General features: G+C 31.5%; 1 protein-coding gene and 1 pseudogene across 1 annotated transcript; one reads left to right on the top strand and one right to left on the bottom strand.

Moving 5' to 3' along the window:
• Window positions 1–6,081: 6,081 nt before the first annotated feature.
• Window positions 6,082–8,534, top strand: LOC106767133 (annotated as a pseudogene).
• Window positions 8,535–11,636: 3,102 nt separating this feature from the next.
• LOC106765446 (DNA replication licensing factor MCM5) lies at window positions 11,637–17,090 on the bottom strand. The gene is made up of 18 exons (XM_014650070.2): window positions 16,613–17,090; window positions 16,399–16,542; window positions 16,090–16,269; window positions 15,906–16,004; window positions 15,694–15,830; window positions 15,494–15,599; window positions 15,030–15,164; window positions 14,862–14,939; window positions 14,576–14,680; window positions 14,350–14,441; window positions 14,136–14,268; window positions 13,950–14,045; window positions 13,585–13,685; window positions 13,398–13,488; window positions 13,038–13,147; window positions 12,413–12,542; window positions 12,233–12,334; window positions 11,637–11,958 (listed from the first exon to the last, which is right to left on the bottom strand). Exons 1-18 carry the CDS (start codon window positions 16,895–16,897, stop codon window positions 11,875–11,877), a joined length of 2,208 nt encoding a protein of 735 aa, XP_014505556.1. The 5' UTR covers window positions 16,898–17,090; the 3' UTR covers window positions 11,637–11,874.
• Window positions 17,091–24,322: the final 7,232 nt, after the last annotated feature.

The following is a 24,322-nucleotide window of genomic DNA, read 5'->3' as shown; positions in this document are numbered from 1 at the left end:
GGCTTTTCTTCATGGTATCTATGATTATTTTTCAATTTTATTCTTTATCTAACTATTTCTTTTAAAAAAATTATTTGATTGTTTTTTTATGTTAACCGTTTTTAACTAAAAGATATACAAAAATGAATAAAAACCATTTACAATAATATTATAAAAATTATTTATATATAATTTTATTATTTTTTATTATAAAAAAATTAACGAGTTTTTACTAGTCATATTTTTTTCTATTAATTTATTTAAATATTTTTAGTTGAGTTTTTATTGAAAAGTCGTTCTATTAAATATCTAATTATTTATATAGTTTAAATTGAGTATGTATCATAAGTGCACATAACATATGTACCATTTTGCAGTTTCAAACATAGTGTATATCACCAAACTAAGATAAGAATAAAAGCTGTGTAAATTATAATATTTTGTGTCTCTCCTAATGATTATAAAAAATATTAATTATGTCACATTTTATAAAAATAAAGTTGGGATTTTATACCTTTTTTTATTTATATGATTTAATAAATATATTAAAGAATATGGTTCAACTAGATTAATTTTAGAATAGTCTAAAATATATCTATTAAAATATATCTATTAAGGAATATTTACATATTTACACAATTGTGATTAATCTTGTTATTATGATTATTATTTATAGTATGACTTTGTTATTATTATTACTTGAAAGTAAGTATTATTTTAATAATATTATTTGATATAATAACATGGTTAACCTTTATACATATAACTAGTATTTTCAATCACACTTTTCATAAATCTTAAAACGTGTTTATTAATTTAAATGTTAGAGAGTCTTTTATTAACTTATTACTTATAATTGTTAATTTATTAAATTATATTAAGTTTTTTTTAAGTCTCCACGGTGTTTTATTTTTTTTTTTTTGTAGTTTTATTATTTTCTGATTTTATTGTTTTGTATATTTTAAAACTTCAGTTGTATTTTTTTTTACCTTTTGAATCAAGATTTAGATTTCGTAATATTTTATGAATTATTTGTTCAGGGTCTTTGCATTAGCTACATGAGTTCTTTGTCAAGTGTTAAAGAAAAGTTGAATGGTAAAAGACAAGAAAGTATATTCAAGAAAAGACTTATAAGTGTGATTCACAAGTGAAATTTGAGTAAAACATTAAGACAAATGGTGAGGATCTAAATATATTGTTATTTTATTTTCTTAACCTTTTGCAAGTTTATCTGAACAACACAATATGTTCCAGTAATAACATCTTTCTGGAAGTTGTGTGTTCATGTGGTCCTGGAGGAGGAAGTTAATGAAATTGTGTCATGCATAGTATACCTAAATGGAAAAATAGGTGAGCTTAAAGGATGGCACAAGCTTGACATAAAATCTTTGCCAAATGATAGGACAAGTTTTCTAATATGTTTTAAATGTGAAGGTTATGAGCATGAAACTCATCGTATCCTAATTGGAATGTAAGTCTCATGACTAATGAGAACCTCAAGAACTACATTCTATATTAGGAGGAAGAAATGACTGAAAAAATAAGATGCATTGAAAAGAAGACAAGAGAAAAATCTTAAAAAAAATACAAGAGAAAAAAGTACTTATAGAAATGGAAGAAAGAGAAAAGGAAGAGAAATAAAAGAGAGGAAAAGAAGAGAAAGAAAAGATAAAAAAGGAAATAAAGAAATATATAAGAATAAAACAAGAGAAAGGGAAAAATAAAGAAAAAATATCATGATTTGTCATTGAAAAAAAGTACTAATTCACCTTTTTTTTTGTTGCACAGGGAAGAATTGTTCATCAAAAAGTAGTGGCACCAAAAATGGGAAGAAGAAAGAATGATATTACCTAAGAAAGATATTTATTCATTAAGGAGCAATGACAACACAATGGAATGAAGAAAGAATGATAGAAAAGGAAGATACGAGCTTGGAATTCAATGAATCTGTATTTGATAATCTATTAGCTTGTTTGTCAATTATTTTGGAAAGCCAAAGCCATTTTTTTAGTTTGGATACAGATTTAGAAATAGATACACATGAGTAAGTTTGTTTGTCCATTACCAACCAATCTGTGGGCAAAGATGCAAGTTTAGAAATATATAACAACCTAAAGATAATCAAAGTCATACTTATAGTTTGAGTTATTATTTGATCAATATTCTTTTGACTTTCTTTGAGCATTACATATTTAATTTAAAAATGTTTTATGATTTGTGTACGTGGGTATTTGACCTTAAAGGTAGACCTCTAAAGTCTTTGACAATAAGACATTAGCCTCTTCGAGGATCCAAAACTCATTTTAGTAGAATTTCTATTTTGGATTATTTTTAATTTTGTCTTTGATCTATGTTTGTGTTTGTGTGTATGATCTTCTATAATTCGAGTCAAATTCTCTCCAAATAGAGGAGAATGATAAGAAGTATTCAAGTGGTACAAATTTGAAGACAAATTCTCTTCGATAACGAGGGTATAATAGATGACTATCTCCTAAATATATGAGAAGAACTTGATGAAGAACATTTGCAATTCAAAGAATTTATGACAAAGTAAAAGATAAAAACATGTCTCCTTAAAGTATAATGTTCTATGAAAAAGGAAACTTAAAGAATGTGAAGATCATAAGCATAATTGAAGAATAATTAGGAAATTAAATAAATTGTAATTTTAATTTAATTTTACAAAATGTTACATACGTTGGGCGAGTCAATTTGTGTTTGTTGAGCGAGCGAGTCTCATTAAGCGAAAGTCTGTAATTTTTGTATTATGTTACTTTTAATTGGTTTGAACCTTATCTTAGAGTTTCTAGGTTTTTTAAAAAATTTGTGCCTGTATATAGATATATCAAAAGCTAATGTAAACACTTTTTAGTGATATTATATGCATTTGCATTCTTTAAGAGATGGTTCTTTTGGTTTTGTGGGATTAAAACTTTGATTCATATCAAATATTAACATCTTTGTGGTGAATATTCACTTGACCTGTCACTTTATTAGATTGTGACATCCTTTTTGTGTCATATTTCACATTCTTTTCTGATTTATTTTTGTTGTACATTTTGAGGATTCAAATTCAAAAATGATAACTCTATTTCTTATATAGGATCGTATCACCTATAATGTACCCCAATCCTCATACCAGTAATCTTAGAAATATGTTAATAGAAAAAAAAAATTAAAGGGATACAAAATTTGATTAATCAAACTCTCTTTAACTCTTTTTCAGTTCCTTACAATAAGTTAATCCTATTGAGTATTGTCAAAATGGGTTAGAGCAGGCCAACCTGACCCATCATGGGTTCAGGTTGAGTTGGTTTGAAAAAAAAATGTAATTTTTTATACGGACCAATTTCTAATCCGTTCCACTTAGAACTCGACTCACCAACCCACCTAATTTAATTTTTTTTTTTTTTGTGTTTCAATATTATTAGTTAACACTTTTTTTATTTTAATGTAGATGGGGATAAATAAGATGTTTCAAGAGAGAGAAAAATTATGAATTTATCCATTCAACACTCTGATCTTATAAATTGATAAGTGAAACAAAAATTATCAATATTAGAAAATTATTTGTTAGTCTTTTGTGTTTGCTTTTGGATTAAATTTAGATTGTATGATACTTTTTTTTTGTTTTGAATTGTCTTTAGAATTTGACATCATTTTAGAGTGAGATTTATTTAGATTTAAATTACAAAAAAAATGGAATTTAAAAAAAAAACTTTTAATTAAGTGAGCCAGTGAATTAATCTGTTTAACCCACCAATCCGTGTTGAGCCGAGTCAAGTTCGAATTGTTTTGACTCACTAAAAAGTGAAATGTGTTGAACAAACTCACTAAGTGACCAACCCATGTGGGCCGGACCAAATTACACATTTTGACAACACTAATCTTATTCATACTAATCAAGTATCTTATTAGATTAATAAAATTTTATATAAAAGCAATATATATTATTTATTTACAATTTATAAATAGTCTCATTAACAATTTATTTTATTGCAATTCATTAACATAAACTAAATAATAATAATAATAATAAAAGTTGTGAAAACATGTAATTGTGTTTAAAATTTGATGCATACTAAGTAATAATATAAAAGATCATACTAGATTAGTTAAAGTTGATGTAAAATGAATCACATGTTTTGTAAGTGTTAATATATAAGTTAATTTTGATGTATACTTATCTAGTTTTTTTATTCCCTTAATTTTTTGTAAAATCAGTATAATTTGATTTGTTTTTGCATATTTTGATGACAATAAAGAGTTGAAGGAGAAAATTGAAGAAAATGGAGGAAATCTAATCAATTACAGGCAAAATTGACTTTGGTGCGACTGAAGCGAAACTCTTGAAGCTTGAGCCATACGAGCAAACCTAATTTGGAGGGAAAGCACTGAATTTGAGGCTAAATCACGAAGACTCATTCTCAAAGAAGTTATCGAAGCTTACAACATCAAAAACATGAGTATTGAGTCATAAAAGAAATCCACCTAAGAAGGAAAACTCCACAGTTGCAGCTAGGGATGACAACGGGTCGGGTCGGACATGGATAGTGTCTACCCACAATCCGACCCGACAAAAAAGAAATTCATCCGCTACTTGCACGAATACCCGCTTAAAAAATATCTACGAGAATTTTAAAACCCACGGATATCCGCAAATATTTAAAAAATATATTTTTATAAATTATTAAAATAAAATTTAAATAGAATTACAAAAAATATATAAAATATAACATAAATTAAATTAAATGTAAATTAAAATTTAATTTTAATTAAATTTAACCATGTAAAATTAAAATTTATGTTAATTTTAATTAAATTTAACTTAATAAAATATAAATTTAATTTTTATTTTTATTTTTTGTGGGTAGCAGATATCCGATAGTATAATATCTGCACCCGACCCGTTTATAAGCTGGTATTAAAATACATACTACCCACGGGTTGTGAGTAGTAAATATCCGCGGGTGTCAATTATCCGTCGTGAATTTTATCTGCGGATATTCACGGACGCAAATTTTATTGTCATCCCTAGTTGCAACCATACTTTCACGGCTGAAGTAACACCATGGAAAGTTTATAAAAACAAAGTTGCTCCTATGTTTTAAAGGACTTCTAAACAAATCTTAGAGAAAGACTTTTAGAGAGAATCTCAGATACTTTCCTCCATGCTTTCCTCCATACTTTAAAGGAGTATTATTAGAAGTTTGGGAGATTATAACTCTTCCTTATATTGATTTTTTTTTTCCATCTATTATGAGGAGCTAAATCTCCTAACGTATTGAAGTAATATACAACCCTTTGAAACTCTCATGTAATTGGTACTTTTTTATGTACGAAAGTACTTTTTTTACTGTATGTTTGTGAATTAATTTATGTTTGTCGTTAGATAAATTGATCATTCATTTTATTTCACTGACTTATGATTATGATTGATTAAGTAGGAACTTATTATAAGTTGTAGGTCAATCAATTTTTCTTCTGTTTTTAGATGTTAAGAATAAATGTAAGACTCTAATTATAGAATCATGATCTTAATAAATGTAATTAATTTAAGTAATCATTCAAGAATGAAATTTAATAATTTTAAGTTTTAGGTGTGAAAAATAGACTTAAAGTTATATTCAAATAGAAGTCCATATATTTTTGTAACTTAATAATTGATTGTTCTTTTTTAAATAAGGGGACAAAGGAGTGTAGTATAGCCACAACATGCTTTTATTATCTGAAAGTCAAATCCTTTTGAACTCCAACTTGTTTTATAACGCCTTCTACTGTGCTGTTATTATAAGATCAATTATATTTTATATTTTTTATACATTATTTTACTATTTTATTCAAAGTCAGAAGACTTTATAGCAACCCACCCAACAATATCCCATGAATAAAACCAATTATAACATATTAATCTGATTCAGTTGAGAATAAAAATTAACATTCCAAACAAATTTAATAAAATGGATTTGAATTTTGAAACTGAGAAACCACATTAGTATTTTAACTCAAGCACAAATTAATGTAATAAATTATAAATTATAAATTATAAATTATTTATTACATGGCATACTTTCCCCGCCAAGGTGTGTTGGCTCCCACATACTCGCCTGTATATAGGAACAGTAAAAGTGGAAGGAAGCAACCTTACAGAATGATTTGAAAACTAAATCCCTAACTTTCTTTCTCTTCAATGGAGTCACAGAAACTCACCTACGAGCTCAAGTGACTCGAGAACATTCGATGGCAGCCCTCAAACGCCATTCCAAAGCCACCCAACTCTCCAATTTCAAGTGTCAAAGGTACTCACTCTTCCCTCTTCTCTCTCTTGTTTCACTTCCCAACGACCAAAGGGTTCAATTTCTGTGACTTACCGTGCTTTTTGAAATCGTCAGAGTTGAAGCCAAATCCACACGCGCGAAATCGGAAAAGAAACCTAAAACCGAAACCCCAATTGTCGTCAGAGTCAGACGCTCCCTGCGAACCAGAGGTATTCTACCAGATTGTGAGGGTCTTGACAGAGATTCCGTGGCCCCCACCACTCCCTCCAAAGAAAAACCACTTTCCGTCGTAAGTTTGGGTCCCCTTTCCATGGCCACTGCTCGTGAAAGCGCTCACTCTGATAGTTAATTCATTGAGTCGCTAATGGGTATGGCCCAAGATGTCAGTGTTCCAAAAGGGAATGCGGGGGATTCCCTTGAATTGGAATCTCTGTCTTTGGATTCCGACAATATTGCGCGGGTTGTTACTGGAAGGATTACCAATGTCAGGTTTTTCCCTACCAGCAGCGTCAAAATGATTGCCGCGGGTAACAAGTTTGGGAATATTGGGTTCTGGAATATGGGAGAAAATGAGGTTCATTTATACCGTCCTCATAATGCTCCCATTTCTGGGATTTTGATTCAACCACATTGTATTTCCAAGGTACCGTGATGTATTGGTCTGTCTGAATTTTTTGCAACAATTATTGTATATTTGTCCAGATTATTTTGTATCTCTTAGCCGTTATTGGTTGACTCGAGACTCGCTCTTTTAACTGCGAGTTGGTTTAGGGGAATTGTTTTCTGGTAAATGTGCTATTTAGCTTTACGGAAAATGCACTCTTTGGGTAGTTGTCATGGACATATAATGCACGTTAACAGTGTTCCTGTAGCATGTTTTTATTTCAGATGCATACTGTCCTTAGGGGATTTTGAGGTTGCAGAATTATCTCTTACCCCTCCTCCATTCTAATCACTTCATACTATTTACATCTTATCTTTTGTAGGATTGTCTGATGCCGCCGTCGTCTATTTTATATGCAGATATACACAAGTTGTTATGATGGAGTTCTTGGGCTAATGGATGCTGAGAAGGAAATCTTTGATCTGGAGGTTTGACTAAGTGGGATAACAGGGTGGGAAAATGTTCGTCGCACTGGGATTTGCATGACAATAGGATTACACGATAGATTTCAACTGTCAAAATCCTCACATTGTAGCTACTAGTTCCTCTGATGCAACTGTCTGCTCCTGGGATTTGGAAATATACTAATAGGAATGACCTCACAGCCTTGAGGACATTTACCCACAAAAGGTCTGTTCAATCTGCTTACTTCTCTCCTTCTGGAGGTAGCCTTGCAACTACAAGGTATATATTTTGTTCCATTAAAAAAACTACGACTTTTCGATACTGAGAATGGGCTATGTTGTGTGTTCTTAATCGAGCAATCTTTTATTTTTCAGTACAGCACTTCATCTCACCTGGTGGAAAAAGACTGTTGTTGCCGTTGTACTAACTTTAGAAGCACATCTTAATTTGATTCCAATTTTTTCTTTATTATACAATTTTTTCGAACATGGTGTTTATGTAATTGTGATTTTTGCCGGATGAGGTTAATATAATCTCGTGATGCAGCTTGGACAACACTATTGGTATTTACAGTGGAGTTAACTTAGAGGATACGGCTGTTATTTCTCATTTCAATCAGACTGGTAGATGGCTTTCTACGTTCAGGTATGGTTTTGGGGAAGTATCTGAAGGTTAACTAATCACACTTTTCATTTTTAACTACGCAAAAGTTCTTTTCAAATCAAACCCTGGGATTTCAAAGACTTTAGAGCTGGTTTTTACATTTCAAATACGCTTCAACTCTAAGCATGCAGAGAGGAATTTTTATTTGGCATAAACTAAAGCATGTGTGTAATACGAATTTGTGATGCTACTTTAAACTTGATATACCTTATGAATTGCCTATTTATTGTGAAAAAAATAGACAGCTGACTTTTTTGAGCGTGATGTGGTTGCAGAGCAAAATGGGGTTGGGATGACAAATATCTCTAAATTGGAAATATGAATAAAGGGGTGGATGTGGTCTCAGCTGTTCAAAAGCAAATAGTCATGACATTAGAGAGCCCACATAGAGAACTAGGTACAAAGGTTATGTAACACTCAACCCTAACTTAGACGTAATGATTACATAGATTTACTAATTATTTCAACACTCCCTCTTAAGTTGGAGCATCCTGATTGTATATATTAAGTTTGGAATAAATAAACTTAATTTGATGTTTCCTTAATGAACTTGGTCAACACATATGTAAGTTGGTCATTTGATTCAATAAAATGTGAATAACAACTTTTCTTGAATGAGACAATAGATGTGGAAACTGTGGCCAAAGGATTGAACAATGTGTTGAACTTTTTGAAACAAGCATAGGGAGATTGCTTCCGAACATAGAGAGAATGTTTATAAACCAAATTGGACTCACCAATCAACGTAGCCAAACAAACTCCTTCTAATGGTCAGCAGATAGCAAAAGTGTGAACACAGGTCGACAAACAAGCTAATAACAATTGTGGATAATATTGGACAGTAGTGAACAAGTGTGAAATTTCAATTAGTGAAATTTCAATTAGGATGACTTTGACAAAACATCAATGGTGGACGACAGCTAACAATGATGGGCAACGAAAAACTGTAGTGGACTAGATTGTCATCAATAAGGGATGGTGGTTTGCAGTGGTTGAAAATGATAGACTACAGGGACTAGAATGCTAATAAAGGCACTTGGTCTTGTATTCATCAAAGCACTCAAAAACATAATAGACTCCTCTCTCACGGCGAAAGAAAGACAAAAATGATGGTGCACTGAAGACAGCGTGAAAGTGGAAGATCTGGCTTTTCAAAAGAATGGTCCTTTATTTATCAAGTCACCTAGAAACAGGATCAGACTCCCCCTCACGGTGATCGACAGAAATGATGGCATGTTGATGACAGATTGTCAAGGTGGAAGATCTGGCTTTTCAAAAGACTCTTCCACAAGTGATGTGAAGGTTCGACAAAATTGGAGGCTTGACCGATGAATCCAACAGAAGCCAATAAAGGGAAAGACCTTCATTTTGTTTTCTAAAATGAGTTCAAACAAAATGAGGTGTTAATAAGAGGCTTCATCAACACCTATGACAGGGTTGAGTAAGAGAGGGGCCCTTCAGGGTGGAAATTTGGTTTCATCTAAATCTTGTGATTTTTTAGGTCAGGGTGATCCAAAGTGGGCTGTAAGAAAACCAAAACAACAACAAAGGTCACCATGACGGCCACCACTGTTGTGACGAATTGCGAAATACCCTTTGCGGCAAATCTCTTCTTTGTTTTGCCATGGAGGATGTGCCTCCCTGGATTGGCTCCACACTAGAACGAAGAGCAGTTGGTTGTGCTTAAGTGCCACAAAGAGGGTGACGAAGAAGCAACTTGTAGCTTCACCATTACAAAACGAAAATATAAAGAAATTGGGATTTCCCAATTGCTTGCCCTAGTTTGAAACTCACGAGACATAGGAGAAGACCCAGTGGACCAACGGTGGTGAGATTCAGTGGCTTGCAAAGTTAGGGTTTTAAGAGATAGAAAGCCATAGAATACCCAACCAAATGACTACCAAATCAGAAAGAAGGGCATATATGGAGTCAATGTGATATGCGAAGTCAAATGATGATTGAACAAAGGATAATCGATCATCGGAAGGAGGCGCGTGAGCAACACGCACCTGATTGTAGTATATTGAAACAGATATATTTCTAGAGGGCTTGAAGAACCCTCCTCACGGTTCTCTATTTACATATATTTGAAGTTTGATACAATAGAGAGATGAAACATCAAAAGCATTGTCCTAAAGAACTAGGTACAAAGATTATCTAACACTCAACCCTAACTTAGACATAACGATTACGTAGATTTACTAATTATTTCAAAAGGCCTCACAAATGTATCATCTACCTTCTAATCCCTCATGAATTCGGTTTTTCAACCGTTCTTAAGGAAGTTTTTATATTGTTTCACGACGCTCTAATATAGAAGGCGCCCAGTTTGTGGTCCATAATTCCAGCCAGATATGCTTCAGAAAATACATCATGCTTACTTAAATGATGTTTCAGAAAATACATCATGCTTACTTAAATGATGTTAATTTACGACACCTAGTCCAGGAATTACAAGCCAACCTTTATTCTCATCCACGCTGCATGGACTGTTGATGAGCTAAGAAGAAAGGGAAGATTGGTCATAGGCAATACTATAGACCTGCTCCAAGACATCTTAAAGTGGCTCCATTCTCATCCCATACCAGTGAATGTTGGTATAATACGAACTATCATTCCGCGTATGAAATCCCTATCGCCCTTCCTTATTTAACAGGATCCAAAATAGACTTGATGGATCCCAGCTTGGTCAAAAGAGAAGAAATGCTCAAAGTTCTCAAATTTCATCATTTAAAAAGTAATAAAGTTATTTAGTTATCAACTAAATCAAACGGTGTGAAGTGTGAATTAGTTAGAAGAACATAATTTTATAATATTAAAATATTAATTTATGTCTGATAGCCTTTTAATTTTTTTTATTAATTCAGTTATTGGATTAGCCAATTAAAAATAAAAGGAGATTTTATTAAATGGTGGTATGTCAAATTGATTTGACAGATTTGTCGTTGTTTCTGCTTGATTTGAATGTTTTATTCAATTTTATCTAAAATACTTAACAGTTAACTTTTTAAAATTCATCATAATTATTAATAGTATAACATAATCTTGCATTTACTTTAGAAAAAAATATTTCTATTATCTATACCATAGAAAGGTTCAATATTATTCTTTACTAAACAATTTTATTTTTTAAGTGAGTACTTTTTTAACTTAACCATCTTTTAGTTCAATATTTTTTTTTAAAAAGTTAACCATTTTCATAAAATGTCATTTACAAAATAAATAAAAATTGTTTACATTAAAATTATAATTTAATTATTTTTTATCATTAAAAAAATCTAAATTATTAGTAATTTCTTACCGTGCTTGGTAAATTTACTTATCCTAACAATGTTTTTTCATAAAATCAAATTAACATACTAAAATGCTATTTTATCTACCAAATGCTGTTTACCTTTGGTATAAATTAAGAATTTGAAGAAAAGGTAAGTTCAAATCTACTTCTCATAAAATAAAAAATATCCTTAATTTAACATTTAAATAGATCCTTGTTTTTTTTTAATTCATATAAAAGTGTCAGCCACTACTTTTCCTTGCTAAATTACCAACTACTATTTCTTATATATTGATATACATTATTTAAAAATATCATTACCATACAATATTGAATCAGAGTTATCATGCTTGACTAATACTGGACCTGATGAGACAAGGTAAGGATATTATTTTCTATTATCAGTAATAAGGTTGGAAGCAACATTAACTATTTGCACGATAAAAAAATTGTTTAGAAGTTCACAAGATTACGTTATACGCTAAATATTAGCTGCTTTTGAAAAAAAGAACAGAGTATTTAATTAATTTCAAAGTCATTCTAATTTCCTCTAAATTTTGATATACCTTTGCATTTTGCATACAACTCACTCTTGTCGAGAAATAGACATATCATGCCTTCCTAAATACAACACGTCTTTCTCTCTTGTACTCTATTTCGTCCCTCTGGTGCATGATTATAAGAGCTCTTCTTACCTGCAAAACGTAGTTAAGTAAATGAATACCTAAAGTAAAAATGTTAACGTGTCTCGAGATAAATTATGCCAGCGAAGAAAAAGAGCATGCTGGACTAGCTAGTTGTTACTGTAATAATGTGATTTAATAGTGGAAGTCTTAGCACGTGTTTGGATTGATGTAGAAAGCATGGCGAGCTGAGTCAAATTTAGTATGTTTGAACCAAGTGATGACTTAAAATTCAGGTTTATAGCTATGGCACCATCCTTAAATTAAGTGGATATCTGATACTTACGATAGACTCATTCATCCCCATTCTGCTAAGGTCATCAATCAGCCTCCTTTCTGATATGTGGTTTCCAATCCCAATTCTTCTCTTTATCTGAGTTTCAGCTTGCTGCTCACAATGTAAATCAATCCATCAGGATATGAAGCAAGATGTAAAAAGCAAGATGGCTCTCGTAAGAAGACAAACCTTTATTTCATTTGCCATATCAGGTGTAAGATTTATTTGTTGGTTTATCCCGGACTTAGCTGCATCCATTGTGGACACAGTGAAAAGCCTTACTGCTTCTTGCACATTTTCCTCAGTAGCAAGATGAGATCTGGTGCAAGAATTAATCAAGGTACATTTCGTCATAAGAAAGATGCATGGATCATCAAAAGAATAAACAAAAAAACACTACAAGAAAAAAAAATCATTAACTTAGCAAACACTACTAATATTGTTTAGTCAAACATCACATGTAATGATGGAATTATTTTCTAGCCGAAACATAGGTCACTTACACTTCAATTCACCGGCCCATACTTACTATATATTTGGAACCCATTGATCCAACCAACTTATAGAAAGTTTACGAAAGCTACTTAAGATTGAAACCTATTTTTATGTGAAACTTTCTAGCATAAATTTTGAAGAAACGTGTTCTGGTTGTTAAAACTACTGATCAAATTTGGACGACATGCATTATGAAATTTCTTGCACCATAGGTAGTAATATCCTCTATACATGCACCGAGTCACATTTTTCCAAGAAATTTTACCTAGAGCTTTGGATAAAAAGGAACGATGAAATAAAGAATAATAGCAATACTCACAGTTTCATCTTTGCAAGTGCTTCGCTCAACCTAACAATTGCTTCCAGCTGCCTTACAGTTATCGGTATTGCTGCAGCTTCTCCAGTTTCATTCGCCTGTTTCCTCATATCCTGTATAAACATTTTTTTTCCAAAAAACAAAAATAAGTGAATTATATGTTCCTTAAAGATTCAATACACCAAACCAGCATTCACAGGAGAAATATGGCAACATTTAGTACCAATTAATTATTAATTTATGCAAGACATCAAACGAAACAAAAAAAAAGAGAGATCGAATGAATCTTCAAATTTTAGCGACTAAGTTTAATTCTAAAGACCAATACAACTTTATTTAGACTAAACGATAATAAATTCGTACCTGTCTGATTTTCACATAATGATTCTGCAATAATGTCGTTGCAGATTCGGATAGGCGAGGGTGGCATTCATTTCGACAATATTGTAAATACCTATTTAAACATCAAGGTCAAAACTCATTTTCTCGAATGATTTTGAAAGAACAAATGGTTTAAATAACCGAATGGAAAGTCAACGGCATTGCATACCTCTTCAGCCAATTCTCTTCTTTAGAAGTTTTGCTCTCACCCATCAATGCACCAGCCCGTCCAGCCGATGCATGGACCTTTATGATATGATTAGCAATTATCTGAAACCAATCATCCACGATTGAGGACAAATCAACCCTTAGGTGTAAAGGTTATGGTACGCAAAAACTACACATTCTACACTGCACACTTGTTAATTATTGAGTGTCACACTAGATTAACAATACAAAAATAATCTATATGACAAAATATTTGTTTTGACCGTGTCACAACACAGAACAAATTTGACGTAGCAATACTTCACTGAACAGGGAACACTCAATGGTTGCAACGTAATGTATATTGCAAAAGGCACACAACAGTACCTTGTCTTGACTGTACATTCTGACATCTTTCACAATAAAAATCAAGTCAAAACGAGAAAGAATGGTAGTCTGCAAGTCAATGTTATCCTGTGCAGTCTGCAAAAACATTCAATATCAGTCTCTTGTACAACTACAATAATGTTTTTCTAGAAAATGAAAACAAATAAACTAGGGTTTACAATAGACCTTGAGATCATCATAACGTCCAGATGGAGGGTTGGCAGCCGCAAGTACTGAAGTCCGTGAGTTAAGAACAGTTGTTATTCCCGCTTTGGCAATGGATATTGTTTGCTGTTCCATGGCTTCATGAATAGCAACTCTGCATAAAAAACAATATATGAAGTTTCATCACAAATTTACAATTACGACTTACATAACAAAATGAAAAAATACTGCGTACCTATCTTCTGGTCTCATTTTATCAAACTCATCAATACATACAACACCTCCATCAGCCAAGACCATGGCTCCTCCTTCAAGATAAAACTCACGCTGAAGTACACAACATAAATCAGTGACTACTCAAGCAAGATAGGTGAAGGTAAAAGCTTATGATTATAAGCTAAATAGCAGTCTAATGAAAATTTGCTACCTGATACAACCAGTTCAAGAGAGAAAGAACTTACCGTACTGCTATCCTGTATTACAGAAGCTGTAAGGCCAGCAGCTGATGAACCTTTCCCAGAAGTATAAACAGCAATAGGAGCAGTCTTTTCAACAAACTTCAGAAACTATAAAAGGTAACGGAACACTCATTAGAAAACACAAACTATAATGTGAAAGGTAAAATTCTTCCACTTTAGTTTCAAAACTAACCATAGAACAAGCTTCATCACCACAAACAATTTCTAATAATAGAATCATCAAAACTAAACTGAAATGCAAATCCAGTGGAGAAATACAATAGCTAACCTGTGACTTAGCTGTAGATGGATCACCCAGAAGCAACACATTGATGTCACCTCTTAACCGGACCCCATCGGGCAAATGCTGTTCAAAAACAAATTGGTCTCGTGATCAGTTGCTGGGTAGACCTTTTTATCCCCCAATAAAAAAATGGATACTCGGACTACGGTATACCTTTCTTGACCCTCCAAACAGAAGACAGGCTACAGCCTTTTTGACATCATCGTGACCAAATATAGATGGAGCAATTTTGGAGCAGATATTTTTATACGCATCAGGTTCGGCAGCAAATTTTTTAAATTCTTCTATCTGCAAAGAGTATCATTGTTGAGGGGACTATGACATTAAGTAGGAGTAAAACTTTAGTCAAGGTTCATAAAATGAGGGAAGAAAGGTATGCTTTAACTCATTAGAGAGTTGGGAAATCATAACTGGAATGCAGGAGGAAGGGGTACAATACTTCGAACACTATACTCATTAAGTTACTCTGTAACCGAAGTTTGACAAGAACCACGGAACCATTGATGGACCAAAACAACAACGGCTATGTGCTTTTAAGAAAGATTAAAAGTAGTTGTTTCACTGAAAACTACCAAATAAACTAATTTAATTTGCGGATTTCAGGTTTCACCACTAACCTCGTCTTGTGTATATGCAGCTGGACCACGAGACTGGGTCTCGTTTGTTTCTTCTATGCCTACAACCCTAATATAAGGCTGTCTAACTGCAACAGCTCCTTTGTGGCTGCATATAACACAGTATTTCAAGGCAGACATCAGTTCAACATGAGAGATTTAAACAAATTAAATGAGAAAAAACGATGAGTGATGAATCTCACGATGTAGAAGAGTTAGAAGCCTGGTAGACACTATAAATTCCCATGATTGACAATCTTGCGCCAGGTACTACTGTCTGAACCAGATGACGATCAACAGAGAGAAGCAGGTTTCTAGGAAGCTCTCCAGGTGGAACGTCCTTCAACGATCACAACACCAATATGGTTAGATTTCCGAGTGAATTTAAACATTTTTAACAAAAGTGTATTACTACCTCTGGATTTTCCTGCATCTTCAAAGTTTGTTGGTCAACATATCTGCTCTTGTCAGGGACCACAAGCCAGGGATCAATTGGGCAAGGCTCTTCTCCAGGCTACAGAAGCCCCTTGTCTCGTAAGTAAATCATAAGCATATAACACCAAACAAACAAAGACAGCGAATATAAACTTGAACTAAACCTGAGGAACATGATCACATGATCGAGGAACAATGGCTCCTCCAAGTCCTGGCCGACATGGAACCTGCTTCCCCTTCTTACAGTTTTTACATATCAGGGTAACATAAGTGGCCTTTGCCTTAGTCCTGGAGGCAGCAATAGTAATTCCGGCAATTTTAACCAGTCTCGATATGTACTGAGCCTGTAGAAAGAAAACACCAATATGATGTCCACAATTCAACTGTACTCAACAAAAAACACCCCAATTTTAACCAAAAACATATAAGCACAAAATTTCAATTTGTAACTGCATTGGATTTCATCCACATACCCCAAGCGATCTCATGGAGATCGGATCCTCCTTGGAGGTGAGCAAAATCTGAACATCACCGGGAATAGGATCCTCCATGACTCCAGTATCTCCAGCAACCTTGGTCTTCAAACTCACCAGAACCTGCGCCGCTGCCGTCTCGAACTAAAAAAAGCAAGAAAGAATGTCAGAATAAAGGACAGCGTTTGAGGAGAGAGGGAGAAACCAAGAGTACCAGGGGCAAAATATCGGAGGGGGAAGAGCGGATTTTGGCAGGAAGGTCGGAGTCGAACGTGTCGAGATCTCCCATATCGACTAGAAGGAACTTAGGGTTGTGGAGTAGGCTCTCTCTGTAAGGGAAGACGTTGTTGGCGGTCTCGAAGCTTCGGATGAATTCCTTGAATTTCTGGAGGAGGGAGTGGTTCGAATCGGTGCTGGCCTCCCCACGGGCGCCCGCACCGTCGTCTCCGGCGAGTGCTTGGTCGCTGTAGTAGACGGCTCCTTCGTCCCACCCTGACATCTTCGCTCAAGCTGAGGCACGTTAGGGTTTCGTTTGGGTTGGATTGGAGGAGAGAAGGAAAAAGAGAGTGAAGAACCAATCTCCCACGGTTTCGATTTCTTCTATTGAAGTAGGAGGAAGATAGAAAGAGATCAATACCAAGGATGCTTTTGGCGGGAAACTAATGGCGGGAAAGTTTGGCGGGTAACCCTGGTGCTCGCACTTGCCTCCTGTAAGGGTTGAGTGTCTGTGGTATGTTATTAGAAGCGTATAATTATAAAATTAAGATATTTATATGACATAAATATTTACATTATTTATATTATATAGTATATTATATATTAAATAAAAAAGTCTAAAACTAAGGTCCATCCCAAATATTAGGATGAGACTCGATAGTCTAATTTAAAATTTATAATTATGATAATATAAAAAATTATTATTTTTCTATATATTTTCTTAAATATTTCTACTCTTTGGCAGATTATTTCAATGTTTTGTTTTAATATGTGACGTAAGTAAATTTACGATATATATTATTAGAATTATTTTAATTTTTTTATATATTTTTTATTTTTTTTATATGGTTCTAAACAATAACATATATCAATTGTACTGTACTTTTTCTTTATCATTAATAAAAAATACAATATTTCATCTTTCTTTTATCATATTACACGCTCTTTTTATATATATATATATATATATATATATATATATATATATATATATATATATATATATATAAATTATTATATCTAACATGGTTAATAATATTTGGTACGTGAATTAAATAGTTATTCTTTTAATCACTTAATAAAGTAAGCATATGAGATCTTAGAATATATTTATCATTTTCTTTTGAAGTACCTTAAATAAAATAAAAAAATCATTAATTACGCTGAAAAATCAGATAAAGAATTTTATAATCACTTCATATATTAAGGAAATAATTGTTTTAGAAAATAACTACTGTGTTTTAAGCATATCTTTAAAAAATAAATTAGGAAATTCTAATAAATAAAGTCACGTAATAAAATAAGATAAGGATGCAAACTGAAAATAGTAATAAAAAAACATTTTTTTTTTCACGTAGACAACCATACGCTATTATCTTAAAGGTTACATAATATGTTCAAAATTCAAAATAGACCAGACAAGTTTTATTTATAGTATGTTTTATATTCTTATTGATTTTCATTTAGTTATTTTTTATTTTATTTTAATATTTGTATAAATATTTATTTTGTGGATTTCTAGGTCCATTGTCTAATAAATATATAGGTTTAAACTCCTTTTTGTCCTAAGTTACAAACTGGTGTTCAGTTTAGTTTCTGTTTTTAAAAGATGTCAACATTTGATCCCTAAGTTAACAAAAATGTTTCAAGTTAGTCCTTGCCGTTAAATATCCACTAACGAAGTTAACTTTTTTCTTTCTTTCTCTTCTGCTCTTCTAAATTTCTGTCAAGATAACAGTTTTTTCTTTCCCTCCCTCCAACCTGGACATCATATCAATTGATTAGTGTGATGGAATATTTAAAGTTTAAACCTCGTTTTTAGATTTAAACTAGTAACCTATCAAAATATATTAAAACTAACAATGATTGTAATTACATTCATTTTTATCCATATTTTAACCAACTACTATAACTATATTATTCATTGAATATATACAAATTAAATCCAAAATTTATTTAAGAAAAGGTTCAGGTTTTGGAAATTATAAATTTGAAATTCTGGATAATTTTGAATTATATAATCTACTTTTCATTTGTTCATTATTATTTAATGAATATTTTTTTATTTAAAAAACAAGTAATATTAGATATGTTTGAATAAAGGGCTTGCGACTAATACCAGATATCAACCCTTCCCCCACCTTCCCAAATCAAACATAAATAATCAAAGTTGCAGCCAAAGCATGTTCTTAATTCCTTAGGTTCAATACAACTACAGAGAATACACAGCAACATGATATCATCTAACTAAATGTAACAACTGCCAACTACAGACACAGCACCAAGGTAACATTTCTTCAGAGAAGCCTAAAGTTCCATGCTACAGACACAGGCACAAGCATCATAATAATTTACCAAATCATTAATTACTAATATCGCTTGTGCTGAGTGAGAAACAAAGCCACGACCCCTATGTATAATATGGCCCAAAAATAACTGAATGCTCCATTTTGAATTGACAAATGCAATCCTCTAAACAAACTTCTCATTGAGATTGGATTTGAATCGTTGGAATAGCCTGACACCGTACTGGATTTCAACCTTTTTGCCACTTTCATAGCTTTCAATTGGGCCCTTTTGGTCATGTATTGCGCGATTTCCTCTTCTGTGATGTTCATCGAGGACTTCTTCTTCTTCTTATCTCCGTCTGAGTCACGCCTAGACCGGCGGCTACTGCTAAGATGGCATCGGTCCGATATCGGACAGTGACTCGGATTCCGACTCATCGAATCTTCTTTGTCTTCGGTCTCTTCCGCTACTCCTCCCCATTCTCTAATGAAAATTCAGCGAAAGCAAAACTGTGTTGTGGCTTTGGCGAACGAAGAAAGAAATCAGAGTGGTAGCTCGACGCTGCCAATTCAAACCTCTGTAACGGGAATTAATTGAAACATGTAGTTTAAATGGAACGCAGAGAGAGAAGATAGAAGAGAGAAGAGAGAAAAAATGAAGGGCAGAAAAATGGTCTGAAAAAAACTGTTCTGTTCAGAAAAATAAATTCAGAGGAGTAGAAGAGAGAGAAAGAAAAAATTAACTCCCTTTTGGATATTTAATGGCAGGATTGATTTCAAACATTTTTGTTAATTTAGATATCAAAGATTCACATCTTTAAAAATAGAAGTAAACTAAACACCAATTTATAACTTAGGGAGAAAAGAGATTAAACGAAATATATATTATTTGAATGCATATAGATCATGACAATTTCCAAAACGAAGAAATCAAAGGTAACAAAAAATATTAATATTTTTGTTTTTCATCACTTATGTGTATTATTAATTTTAGAGATAGGGAAAATAAACCTAACTACATGGATTTATAGTTAAATGTATTATGTTGTCCTAAAAAACTTAACTATTTAAAATAAAAATCAAATTGTATTATATTGTCCTAAAAAACTTAACTATTTATAATAAAAATTAAATTGTATTATTTTATAATTCTATTAATTAACTGCTGATTAACTGAACTGTAATTTTTTTCTCTTTACTTTCAATCCCGTCATTGTATAGTGCACACTCCATTTCTGATTTAGTAACAACTGTTCCCTCCTCCTTACTGTTATCATCGCAATTCTAGCAGACTTACACCCACCCAACCAGTATGTCTATTTTTGAATCCTAGTTCTAATATGTTATCCTTTTCTTCTACATCTTTCACGTTTTTCTAATATTTTTTTTGTGTTGCTCATTTCACCTCTCTAAGTGTTTCTTCACTTTTTCACTATTTTTATTTATTTTAAAAATATTTTATATTTTTCCATTATTTTTTTTATTCTAAAAATATTTTACACATTCTCATTATTCTTAATAATCTTTTTCTTTCTTCTTATCTTAATAGAGCATTTACATGGTTTAAATTTGAATTTGTGATACATTGTAAAAAGAAAAAAATTTCAATATTAATGTTTCCACTACTTCCATTTTATATTAATAATAAATAATAATATATTATTATTATTATATATCAACTTTATAATGATAAAAAAATTAAATAAATTCCAAATTTTTAATAAATAACTTTTTTTTTATATTTTAAGTATTTAATAATATTTTTATATTATTTATCCAATAAATTAAATATTTTATTCAAGTTATTTGAATTGAACGTAAGTTAAAACATAATATAATGTTAAAAATTATAGATATTAAATGTAAAAAAAAAACACACATATATATAAATATTTTTCTAAAAATTTTACCAGAGTAATTTGAAAATATATCAAATAAATATGCACTATAAAAGATTTTGATCTCTTAAGTATCACATAATTTTAGATTTAGTCCCTACTCAAAACATTCTCATTTTAATCCTTTTGAAACTCTTATATTTAGTGTTTAAAATTAAAGAATGTTAAATTTTCTCCACGTATAATGTCAGCTTCCTCGCTCCTGTGTGCTAAGTTATTGTTTGTCTTTTTCTGATAAGTTTCAGAACACTTGTTGATGGTTATCAAGGATTTCTGCTTGTTTATGCTCTCCGTGTCCCATTTCACATGTGTCTTCCATGATTGCAAATTGGTCAGCTTCGGTTACTTTTTTTTTTTTCACTTTTTCCATGCCGGTGGGCTATTTTTATAGTCTTCTCATTTTCTTCATCCTTAAATACTTTGGGCATTTTTTCCATTTTCATGTGCTTCTTTGCCTCCGTTTCAAATTAGATGCTTCAGGATTCATAATTTTAATTTTTTCATCATGTTCACGAACCTCTTTTGTTGCTTTATATTTTTTCTCATAGATAGTTTCCTTCAGTTGCTTTTACTTGTTTACGCTTCTGACCATGTTTTTGAGCTCCAGTACCTTGACCAAATTCTTTCTCTGCTTTTGAGTTACCATTCTAGATTCTTCCCCCCATCAGTTCAAAAAAATCATATTCATCTTTCCCAGTTAACTAAACTGATATCCAACTAAAGCAAGTCTGCTTCTACAACATAAATTCAATTCAAGTTCGAAAAATAGCACATAAAAATTAAATTAAAAAAATAAATAAAGCAAGAAATATAACTTTGCAAATGGTAATGTTAACAACGCGATCCGACGCAGTGGCCTCAAACACAGTGACCAAATCCGTAACTCGGTTAAAGTAAATCCCTTTACAGATCTTCTGCAAATTCTCTAACACGGGCTCAAACGCCAAAACCTAAAACCCCATGGTAGAGGCGGCGAAGGTGGCCATACCCATGTTGGCACCAACGTCGACGACCAACCCATCCTTGTCTTTGCTCTTAGCCTTATCGAGCAGGTCTTGAATGGTGACGAAGATGTCGGGCTTGCAAAAGGGCCTCCCTTTCCTTACGATGTTCTTGTGAGACTTGTCGGGGAGGGTTCTGAAATCGGAGAGGGAAAAGAAGAAGGGCGTAGCGCAAGCCCTCAATGGTGTTGGCGAAGACCAGATAAGCCTAAGGAGAGGCGGAGCAGTCGAAGGGGGAGACTGCTTCAAGGAGAAGAACCAGAATCAGGCTCGTGGGTTTTTTTTGGGCTTATGATTTTGGGTCTTGCTTTGGATCTGCCGGTGAATCCACTGGCTCCGGTGAAATCGTGAATCAAAATAGAAGAACCCTAATCTAATTTAGAGAAAAAAAAAATATACGTGGCACACACTAAGATAGAAGATGACATCCTTGACATCACACATGTAACCGCCATTTGTCACGTCAAATGGTTTAATTTGAAGGACTAAACATAAGAGTTTCATACAAGATTAAAAGAACAAATGTATCGAATAGGGACTAAATCCAAAATCATGTGATATTTAAGGGACGAAAAACATATTTAATCCTATATATTAAGGATAATGATATTTAGACAATATATTTTTGACAACATTTGAACATTAATTACGTGTCAATCTGTAATTGGTCAAAAATTACTCCATAATAATCAATGTTCAAATGTTATCAAAAAAATATTGTCTAAATATCATTATCCATATATTAAACAACAAAAGTTAAGGGAATATATGACAAGTTCAAACCTGAACCATTAATAAATCATAAATCATGTAAATGCTCCATTAATGTAGAAAGAGAAAGAGATAGATTACTAATGATAGTGAGAAAAGATGTAAGATATTTTTAAAATAAAAAAAATAATGATAAGGTATAGAATATTTTTGAAATAAATAAAAACAGTGGAAAGTGAAAAAACATTCGGAAAATTGAGGGAGGGAGCAACACCTTTTTTTTTTTTTTTTCTCAATCCTTAACCACATCCAATTTACTTTTCTTTTTCTTTTTTTTTAAATATTTTTCTTCAATATTTATGATTTTACCTTTTCCAGAACTCTATGTTCTCCACTCTAGCCAAATCGTTATTTTTTTTAAAGTGAAGTGTTGCAAGTTTTTTATTTGTTTTGTGGTTTCTGATGCTACTTAATGGTTTATTGAAAATAAGTCGCTTTTTGACTTATCCCAAAAGTTTTATAAATAACAATTCATATATCATTTATACTGGTATAAAGTAAAGTTACAAAGTAGACAAAGTTAATTGGAAAAAGAAAAATACCACGAGGTTATGTCCAAATTTATGTTGTAAGTACACCCAACATAGAACCAATCTCTTTTGTTAAGGATCTGATTTTTTAAAATTTTGTTTTGCCATGCATGCTTATTAATAACTTATGTTTTTCTATTAAATTTATTTCTCCTTTGACACAAGTGAAAATATAACTCTTCTGTGTATATACTATTTTTTGGAGATGTTTGATTTGTGATAGATACAAACACTTTATTTAATCACAAAACACTTCATAATAAATTAACACCTCGTTTGAATTATACACATAACAAACACCTTCTTATAATAACAACTTTAATTCTTAAAAGTTATTGTTTTACTCATGCTGGTTTTCAAAGTCTTTCTAAAGTTTTAAAGTACTTAGACTTTTTTAACTTGTGTTTTTTTTTTTAAATAAAGGATACTACTTTATTTATAAAAATAACTTTTGAAATAAACTAGAGAGTCAAAACACAATAATCCATTATAAAAAATAAAATAAAAGTATATAATTTATTATTAGAAGTGAATAATCAACTATCATAAAGTTTTTTTTTTTATAAAAATTGAATTTTATTTATCAATAATAATAATCTCTTACTACAATTTTTTTTATGAAAAATAAAATTTTATTAAGACTCTACTACTTGGATTTTGCATTTTGACTTACTAATTTAAATAAGATACAAATATTATAAATTTCAACAACTAAACTATGGAGTCTTCATTATATTTATTGAATCCAATCATTGTATCTACTCTTTTTTATAATGATAAAAATTTGTTGAAAACTTGTGATATGATTTTTTTATCAACAGTTTAAGAGAAAAAGAGTCATAAAAAACATAAATAACTTTTCTCTCATTTTTTAAATAAAAAGTCATACAAAATATCAACATAAACATATATCTTTCTTTCAACTAGATACAAGTTTTCACAAAATATCAACACAAACATATCTTTTGTTTTTTTTAATCATAATAATAAAAAACAGTTAAAAATAAAAAATCTCTCTATATTTAATATCTCTATAGGGAAGATTATATCATTAAGAAAATGATTTTTAACATTCTAACTTTCATTTATTAAACATTTAGTTGTTGTCAATGATATAAATTAAAAAAAAAACTCATACCAGATAAAATTGAATTTTCATATTCATTTTCGCAAGAAAATTGATTATTAAACTGCAACACAAAAATGAAATTCCCTATATT

This window comes from Vigna radiata, chromosome 7, assembly GCF_000741045.1.
Source record: "Vigna radiata var. radiata cultivar VC1973A chromosome 7, Vradiata_ver6, whole genome shotgun sequence".
Taxonomy (NCBI): domain Eukaryota; kingdom Viridiplantae; phylum Streptophyta; class Magnoliopsida; order Fabales; family Fabaceae; genus Vigna; species Vigna radiata.
Note: the sequence above shows the minus strand (reverse complement) of the source record. Positions and strands in the feature narration are given on the sequence as shown.